The following is a 9838-nucleotide window of genomic DNA, read 5'->3' on the forward strand; positions in this document are numbered from 1 at the left end:
ATTAGAGAAAGGGCAGGTTGGGGTAGGAATAGGACTACTGCAATCTCTGTTGGTGATCACTAAGAGGCAACCCAAGGAGATACCCTGAGCAGAGGGATGGTGCAGGTCAAGGGGCAAGAGACCTGGCCCCAATTTCCAGAAACACAGAGAACTGAGGGAGGCTTCAGAAGCAATGAGAACTGGTGCCCACCAAAACTGTGCCACTTGGAAGAGTATTTCTGACAATAGCTGAATTTTTGGTACTGATTTTCAACATTGTGCCCTCAGCAGAAATGGGTGACTTTAAACACGACAGAAGTTTAGCAAGTGCTGCACCCTGAGGAAAAGCAAGATGTGTAATCAATATGGATTAAACAAAGAACACAAGAAGTCACTGAAAAAATAAGCTAGTTTGTGGATGATTTAGCCTCTTTCCAATTTTTGGAGACTGTGTCCTTGATAAGGGACCAGAGCGTGCTTTGGAGCTGGTATAAAATGAAGAAGGACCACTGAAAGCTCTGGATAAGGCAACAGACATTACTAAATAAAGAGAATTATCCAATCTCAGGTGGCTTTTATGGGGAGTGAATAATACACTGACAGTAAAGGGAATTCAGGCTACTACAACTTAAGTTTACAACAGAAAGAGCAAGCTTCAACTGAGACCTTGTTTAGGAACTTAAAAATCTAAGCAAAGAATCTTAGAGGCTTTATACTGACCTCAAATGAGCAACTGCACTGAGAAGGTTGTTAAGACATCCCTGCATACGACAAAAATACTGTTGATAGCAAAAGAAAGGGAGGTGTGAAGCTGTAGCTTGTTGAAACAAAGAAATTAAAATAAGCTATGCACTGAGCCTGCTTTTTTCCTCCCGTTTCTCTGAAATAGCCTTGGAAAAAGACAGTACTGTTAACAGCTCTGTATATGTGAGACACATTCACATTACAAACAGCTTAGGTGGCATGGCAAGGTCCGAGAGCATGTTGTGGGTTGGTGGGCATGAGTTTTTGGCAGCTAGCCTGGCTAAGAAGTCAGAGCCTAATTTGTGTGTGCTGATGCATCATTTAATAGAGAGCTGCCAAGAAGGTGGTGTTGGCTGTTAGATGCCTATGTCAGTGATTTGCAGATGTAAGGAAATAGATGAGGTAGAAGGAAAACACAGCACAATTGGGCCCTGGGAAGGCTCACCATGTTCATGGCCATGTCTAGAATGGGAAACAATGACCAGGACAACAGTCTTACATCCCGTGGGGTAGTGCCACAGTGTTGGTGGCCCTCATCACAACCTCTTGGAAGGAAAATCCTCTTCAAAGGAATAGAGCTCCCAGCAAAAGGGCACTGAATCAGCTGTATTGCTTGGGAAAGCCTCAAAGAGGTCACATACCCAGCAATGTCAATTGCTGTGCCCCAGGATGATCAAGAGCCTGAGTTAATGGACCGACTGCAGCTGACGGCGTTGTGCTGATGTTCTGGGTGAGACCTGCAGGCCCCTGCATTAGCCAACTGAACACTGCCCATTTGTAGATTCCAGATACATAATTTTATTTCAGGCATAAGACTCAGCTGCCCAAGCAGAAGTGAACGCTATGGGGTTCCTGAGGGACAGTGCAGGACTTGCAGGAGAACCACAGTCTTGTGCAGTAGGAGCTAGAGGTGCAGTGACACCCCATCATGCCTACCATGACATTAGGCACTGGTCTATGGGCAACTGAGTCCTTTCCTTGGGGGACTTTGGTGCCAGATTAAGATGCATACATGTGTCTCCATATGCAGGTGGTGTCTGGGCTCCTCTTGTATCCCTGGAGATCTAGGCAACATGGAGGCCAGGGTCACTCAGCTGGGAGGCCTCTGCTTCCATGAGCTGAATAGCTCTCCATGGACTCCAGTGCCCAGAATAGGAACTGAGACACCCAGTGCTCCTAAGGACAACTATACTCATCTCTGGATAGATCCCTGTATTGCAGTGATGTTGACTGTTCAATTTTTATTACCATTGGATTGGTCAGGGAAACAGGTTAGGAGAAACATATATGTGTTGCAAGAGGCAAACTCTTGCAAACTCAGTGCAAGAGGTGGTTTGAAGCATTGGTTATGCTGTGTTCTTGTGAAATGGAGATGACTGTCCCATGGTCAGACCTCAGGGAAGCAGAATACTCTAGGATGCCTGAGCTTGGACCAACCATAAATCCTGCTGTTCTGAATGGTAACACCAGTGAGTGCCAGGAAAAGCTGTTCACTAGACTTGATGAATTCATAGCAGCCTTCCAGCTGGAGGGGCAATAGGCATACGAGTGAGGAGACATGGAGCAGTAACAACAGTTATTGCTGTTCATGCTGAGGTTTTGCTGTTTTCCTAGGACATTTTTTTGTATTTGCATTGCTTGATTGGTACAGTGTAATCTAAAACATTTACCCAGTGTTGTGGACAGAACTTCCCGGCACCCTTAGCCTCACAAACCTTTTAAAACAAAAAAATAATCCTAGTGACTTTATACTGGGGTGAATTTCAACCTGGATGCCTGAGATGGTTTCTTTTTCTGTCCTTGGAAGCATCAGTATTTAAGTGACTGAGTGGATGGACTGATAGTGGGAATTAGGACAGCAAGCCCTGATTTCACAACATGCCAGGAAGAAAAATCAAGCAAGAGGAGTATAGCATCATAGTCTGGTCCTGCTTTTCATCTTGGCTGTTTTTCAGGGAGAGCGAGCAGAACAGCAGAGTTTGCTGGAAAGCATGTTCATTTTCACAGCTTTTTTGTATGCTTATCTGCTGTTTAGGGGATTTAGTGATCCAAATGAAGGTGGAACATATCCTTAACCTGTCCCCAAGCCCAGGCAATGTGTATGAAAACATATACCCCCACATGTATTTTTTTATTATAGCTGAAATAATGAAAGGAGACTTTACTGCTTGACTTCATCTTCTCTTCCCTGAGAAGGTTCAGACTTTTTCAGAAACAAATGAGTAGTTACTAGTGACAGGTGGGTTGGAGTACTTTTTTCCCATTGCATTGGCATCTAAAATCTTTGTAGTGGATAGCTCTGGAAACATCCCTCTTATCCTTTACTCCTAAGCACATGCCCAAGGCCCAAAAGCTTTCATAGAAAATAGAGATTTCGTGCTTTCTAAGTCATCCTAGGAGTGACATTATGGCATCAAACACGAAAAGAAAACCACAGTAAAGAATTTGTTGCTAGCAAAATGTCTGTATTAAAATACAAAGAAAACTTTCCTGTTGGGAACAGTAATTAGTAGACTCTCTTTTGTATTGGTACTAACAGCACTGCAAGTTCCATTTTCCAAACAGACCACAATGTTCTTGAGGAATAAATTCCACCAGTGTCATTCTGAACCTCAGCCTAAAAAACAAAGAGGTCAAAAGACAATAGTACCATGCATCCTAGCAGTATTCCAGCTTCATTACACTGGCTTACTGCAGTGTGTCCCATCAGGTGTGGGTTATATCTGGACACTGCTTGGTGATGGCAAGCTCACAGGGCTTCCTATTGTGTTTGAGAAGGCGATGATTGCATTGGAGCCCTTGGAGTTCTTGTTCATACCAAGGATGTCCACACTGGATTGCTCTTGCTCGGTTTTCCTGAAGATGTTTTTCATGGTTGACTGAAAGTTATTGGTGACAAAGCAGTAGACAATGGGGTCCATGCAGCTGTTAAGGCTACTCAGAGTCACTGTCACATGGTAGACGACGAGGCTGACATCATGGGGCATGTCTGGGTTGATGGAGATTGCTACTTGTCGCACGTGAAAAGGAGTGAAGCAGATCATGAAGATGATGAGGACGGTGATAAGGAGTTGCACAGCCCTCATTCTCCTCTCCCGACTCTGGTGCATGAGGCTGGGTTTGGACAGAGCACACATAATCCTGGTGGTGAAGAAGATGATTATGATGAGGGGGAAGAAGTACTCACAGACCATCAGGACCAGAATCTTGGCGAGGCAGCATGCAGCAAACTGTATTGCCATTGTCAGGATGGAGAAAGTCACTGCAGTGGCAAAGATCCAAATGAAGACACAGATCCCCTTGGCACAGGTGGGGTTTCTCCACTTACGTGAGGCCTCCACCTGTACAATTGCCAGATAGCGGTCAACGCAGATGCACGTCAAGAAGAGGATGCTGCAGTACATGTTCACAAAGTAGCCAAAGATATGAACCAAGGAACAATTCAGGCAGTCACCTGCACTATAGAACATGATGATCCGGACAGGCAAGGAAAAGCCCACCAAGAGATCAGTAACAATCAAGTTGATAGTGTAAATAACAGAGGTGGTTTTTGTCTTGGTACGGAAACAGAAGACGTACAGCGCCAAGCTGTTCAGCACAACACCCACCAGGAAAATTATGGCATTGACTACCATCAGGGCAATCCACAGGCTGTAAAATTCTGTGTACAGTTCTTTGTCGGGGTGGATGAACTTTGAGAACAAGTAGATGCTGGAGTTGGGCTGCTGGGTGGAGTTGACAGAGTCAAGGGCTGGCAGGGTGGAGGAGGTTGACATGGTCACTGACTTCCCAGCAATCTGGAAGAAAAGAAACAGAGGTGTATTGATGGGTATGTCAGCATTCCTTAGGGCTCAAAATATTGTCATCTAAGAACATTTTAACCAACATACTTGTACATCTTCAGTAGTTATATATATTGCTGTACTCTCTGAGTTTCTCATCTGTCAATATGGGATTACCAATAATCGCTAGAAAAATACCTGGGTTTATAATTGCTGTCTTCCAGTGTTTCCAGATGCATGTTTTGTAGAAGACATACAATCCCCACTTCAAATTTCTCTCCCTCTGCAAAAATAGTTTTAAGGCCTGAGCACAAACAGAGAAATGAACTATGCCGAGGGGAGCAAAGGAGAAGTGAAAGTTGGGGAACCCTACATGTGGTCATGTTTGAGCCAGCCACGTGGCAAATGGCCCAGAGAAATAGATGGGGTTGCTGAGTCTAAGCAGGGTGCACTGATGCTCACGGAGGGCACAGGCCATTTTCCGCTGTGACAGGGAGGGTCAGGCCAGTATGTTGCGCCTACCAACTCTTGTTTCCTGAACATGGCTCTTTTGAGTCCTTCCTCCACTGGAGCAGCTTCTTCCTGACTGGAGGCTCTTCCTGCCCTACATGCAGCAGCACTTTTAGGAACTGTAAGATTTTCCTAAAATCAAAGGATGGCTGCATTTTCCAGGGAAGCACAAGCAGGTTGTGTGGCATCTTCTAGAGATCTGCACTCACAGCAACAGCAGCTGGGAGATTTCAAACCAAGGGCGTCAGCCGCTACTCCTGCCAGGTTCTGACAGTTTAATTTGCAAATCATTCCTGACTTACACACTATTTTAAACTGATTTGTATATTAAAAAGATAAAAAAAAGCCCAATATATACAGAGACTTGGCTGGTTTCAATAAAAATAAATGGTTGAAAAATGTCTGGAATATCTCAAAGCGGCTGAACAGGACTTTGAGGTTAAAAAAAATCAGCTTGAGTCAGCAGAGAATGATGCTGAAAGACTTGAGTTATGAGGGTTTGAAGTCCCTGCTACCAAAGAGCCAAGTGCGGAAGGGCTGGGAGACAAGGAGCTCCAAACACATCTTCCAGTGCTCACAGGAACTGCAGTGTGCCTGGGCTGCGTGTCTCAATGAGGAAGCCTTGAATTGCTAAGGGAGTCTGGATATCCAGCTCCCCCAAGCATGCCCCATCCTCTGGTAGCCTGCTCTCTGCCTGCACTAATCTTTTTTGCTGCTTATGGGGATTGGGAGGATGGACCAAAGGTGTCACATTGACTCTGAGATACTCCAAGCTGTTAGTGGCCACATAGAAAGCGGAGGAGGAAGCTACCTAGGTCAGAAGCCTTCTAGTGAAAAGTGGATCTTCATGAGAGTTCCTGCTGGCCAAAAGCAAATGTTTTGCAGGGACAGTCCTAACTGGGCCCAGAGAGCATCGCAGCAGCTCTGAGCCTGCCTGAAAAGTGCCAAAGCCTTTTCCTGCCCAGCCACTAAAAGCTTGCTTGTTGGGCTAATGAACTATAAATCCCTGCTAGCCATAACAGTCAAGCTTTTGACCTCCTCCACACCTCCTGACAGAAGCAGAAGGCTTCCAGCTCTTTGTGATAAAGAGCTGGGGAACTGAGATTTAGGAGAAGAGATTCCCAAGTCTCTGTGCATTTGCTGGACACACAGCACTCCTGATGTGTCTCACCAGTGCTGAGCAGAAGGGAAGGATCACCTCAGCCTGCTGGCAATGCTCCTCCTAAAGCAACCCAGGAAGCTGTTGGTCTTCTTTCTCACCAGGGTGCATTGCTGGCTCATGCGCAACTTGGCATCCTCCAGGACCCCCAAGTCCTCTGCAAAGCCACTTTCCAGCTGGTTGGGCTCAAGCTGTACTGGTGCATTCCTACCATCCCGGTAAAGCCTCTGCTGGACCTTCTCCTGTCTTTCAACATTCCCCTGAACAGAGTGCCTCTCGTCTAGTCTATGGAAGTGTTGTGAAAGAAAGATGGGGTTTAATATCCTTGAATGTGGAAAGATATTTATAATCAGATGGCTTTTTGTTCTGTTTAGGTAGCCACTCAAACCCAAGTAGTTGGATTGTCCATTGGAGTGGCTGGCACTCAACCATAAAGCCCTCCTGAGATCAAACCCAGCACCACATTATGCTGCAGGACTGAAATCCCGAAGCCTGGGGTCAGACCACCTGTAATGTCCCAAAGAACTGCTGAGCAAAGAGGAGCCATCCTAACTTCTGTCCACTTTTGCATTTAGGCCATCTCCAGCAGCAACCTGATGTTGGAACATCTTGTGTTTCAGGAATGACCAGATTACCTCACCCTGCACTGAACTCTGGTGGCAGCCAAAGTAGCACACATGTTCACATTATTTTGTCTGGGTCTGATTGAACCTGCAGACTCCTGGGGCAGGGTCTTGTCTGTAAGTTTTGTGCCAAGCATGCTGTCAGTGAATAACAGGAAAAACTGGACCCAAGACTGGCTGAAGGTAGTGGAGTTGCGAAGTCTGGCACCTGACAAAGATGTGTGGGGAGAATGCAGAACACTGGCCCATTTTCTGGCAATTTTCTAATATTCTCACCATCTGATCTTCTCTGTTTGTTTCACTCTTTAATTACAAAAACAAACTGAAATGAGCAGATGCCTGGATCTGCTCCCAGATTTCTCTTTGCAGATGCTGTTAAGAGGAGCGCTGTGGAAGCCACTGCACCAGTGCAAACCAAGAAATAAAGACTGTTGCCCAAGTGCAGTGTGAGCTTGTATATCTGTGTTCATGCAGATAGTGGAGCAAGGGGAGAAGACAAAATCACCCATCCCATCCCTTAGCATGCACTACAGTGTATTGAGTTGCATATGCATTTGTCTTCTTATTGTAATTCTAAGACACTGGCCGTTTGCTCTGATTTTACATCTTGTTAGTAGCTTGCCTCCTCTGGGAGATTTTTCTTCAGTCCCAGATCCTTTGTCACAAACACCTGATATTCATCTTACATTTTTCCTTTCCTGCCTCAGTGAAATCAGTAACTCAAAATGCATTCAAATGTTCCTCATCCTCACAATGCTATTGACGTGTGTAGGGCACTTTACAGACTAATAGAAAAGGATCCCCTATGAGCACTGTCCATACACAGAAATTAAAACCACAGCATATACAGTGTGATGGCTTACATAGTCACCTCTTCCACTGAGCCCCACGGGCAGTGAAATAAACTCCAGATATAGTAAACAGCTAAAAAACAAGTAACTTTTTTTTTTCCAAATCAAACATGCAATGGAGTAGCTGAATTAGAGTTTCTATCTCTTCCCACTCCATCACTGCCCTGTCTGAACTCAAAATCCAAGCATCCACATGAAACAAATTTAAGTAATTCTGAAGATTTCCTCACTGACAGGCTGTGGAAAAGCTGCCTCTTGGGCTGCAGTGGGAAAAGTCTTCCTCTAATCAAATTGTTACTGATGCATTTTGGGGTGAATGGCCTTTTCCTTTCTTTGTGGGACTGCCCTCATGTCATGGCTCACAAGCAGAAGGGACAGAGAGCTGGACTGGCAAAGCAATAGCATTCCTCTGAGTGCTTTTAATGAGATGGAGCTGGACCAAACCCCTGGTTAACAGCTACTAAATATTTTTCCGTTGTGGGCCTCCAAGCGCTTGACAAAGGTACGTTGCCCCATTTTGCAGCAGGTTGGACAAGGCACAGAATGGCAGCGTGACCTCGCGTCTGAGGGAAAACAAACATTTCCAAAGATTTCCAATTCTGCCCTTCCCTGCCCCTCAGTCAACAAATTACGCCAACCAGGTCTGTGTCTCTGCCATCAGAAATACTCATGCAGGTGTTAAAGTGATTCAGTTCAGCTACCCATCACCATGGAGTGGTGGCATATAGCATCAGTAGGGGGTCATGGCTAAACACATGAGGAGCTTTGCAGTCTCTGCAAACCTTTATTTTGCTATGTTTTGCATTATTTATTGCTTGCAGCTATGGCATGAGCTCATGCAGAGCTACAAGAACCATGATCACCTTTGCTTACAGAGTAAAGAGCTGCTATGCTAACCCCTTTCCTAAAATCTTCCAAGAGTTTGGCGCTTAGCCTTCTTCATGCCTAATTCTGCTCTCAGCCCCCCCAGATTTCCATGCAATCCCTGTTTCTTGGATCTGGCAGTCTGTAAAGCCCAAGATGGGTAAACATGCATCCTTCTGAGTGCTATCTGGCTGCGCCAATTGGCCTATGCTGTTATATTATACCTCTCAGGCTGGATTTTGTCTGTCTGGCTGTGAGACTGTGGTTAGCATTTCCTTAAAAGTACAGCAGGCATCTGGGTAGAAATGGGATAAGGGGAGGGACGGAGACTGGAGGTTGACCTGGTTTCCCTTGTTCTGATAAAGGTCCCTGCTGAGCGCTGGGAGAGGGGGACTTGCTCTGAAATACTTTCTCATTGTTGCGTGACACAACCGATTCCATCATTCTTGGGCCAAATAGGAAACAGATGGTCGCTGTGCAGAAACCAGGTCCTGCAAGCCTCTTCCCTCACTCGCTCGCTGCTTGGCATCACACTGGTTCATTTACCATGGGCAGCTCATTGCTACGTCTGCCCCAGGAGGACACCCTTGACCATCCTGTGTTTCTTTCTACCCAACTTTTAGCTCAGTGTCAGCCTTAAGCCTCACCCTCCACTTGCTGAAGCCAATGGGGATTGCTGCCTTGATCCAGGGGAATTTTGGATCTGGCTCAGCAATTCAAGTAATGGGATACAAAAGAAAAGGCAGGTCAGGCAACAGAGCTTTGTCCTAACCACTCTCCAAAAGGGTTGTTTATTGGTGTGTGCAGATAGGATCTCTGCGTGCAGACCCAGAGACAAAGAATAAGAGAGCCATGCACTGGGATCAGAAAGATGAAAAAGACATTAAGAAGTGAGAGTGAGTGTTATTTAGTATAAACAACTTCAGCTTTTCTCATCTCCCTGTCCTGAATCAGAACATCTGATATGGCAACCTGGCTCCTCTGTCATCCCCGCTGTCTCCCTTACCCTGTCCTGCCTGCTAGTGTTACTCTGCTGCCTGGGATGGCAGCAGCATGTGTTTAGTTTTGCAGCCTTTCCATGTTTAAAGTTGCCTGGGTGATTTATCATCATATTTATAAATGAAGGGTTAAACTCACTCTCTTTCAGTTTGAATTGCATGATTCTCCTTCTGGCAAGCTCTCACTCAACTCTGGCTCAAACTGGCCAAATATGGTGCTTTTGTGCATGTCGAGGACCTTGCCCTATACGTGGTAGAGCTTGTTCTGTGTGCCTCATGCTCAGCCTGGGGAGGTTGGGTTTGCTGACAGTGGGAACTGAGGGAGAAA

At 45.7% G+C, this 9838-nt stretch overlaps 1 protein-coding gene across 1 annotated transcript; it reads right to left on the bottom strand.

The window, feature by feature from the left end:
• Nucleotides 1-3440: 3440 nt before the first annotated feature.
• On the bottom strand, nt 3441-5048 carry GPR20 (G protein-coupled receptor 20). Its single transcript, XM_075706309.1, has 2 exons — nt 5028-5048; nt 3441-4520 (listed from the first exon to the last, which is right to left on the bottom strand). The coding sequence occupies exons 1-2, from the start codon at nt 5046-5048 to the stop codon at nt 3441-3443; spliced, it is 1101 nt and encodes a 366-aa protein (XP_075562424.1).
• Nucleotides 5049-9838: the final 4790 nt, after the last annotated feature.

This window comes from Pelecanus crispus, chromosome 2 (assembly GCF_030463565.1).
Source record: "Pelecanus crispus isolate bPelCri1 chromosome 2, bPelCri1.pri, whole genome shotgun sequence".
In the NCBI taxonomy this organism is placed as follows: domain Eukaryota; kingdom Metazoa; phylum Chordata; class Aves; order Pelecaniformes; family Pelecanidae; genus Pelecanus; species Pelecanus crispus.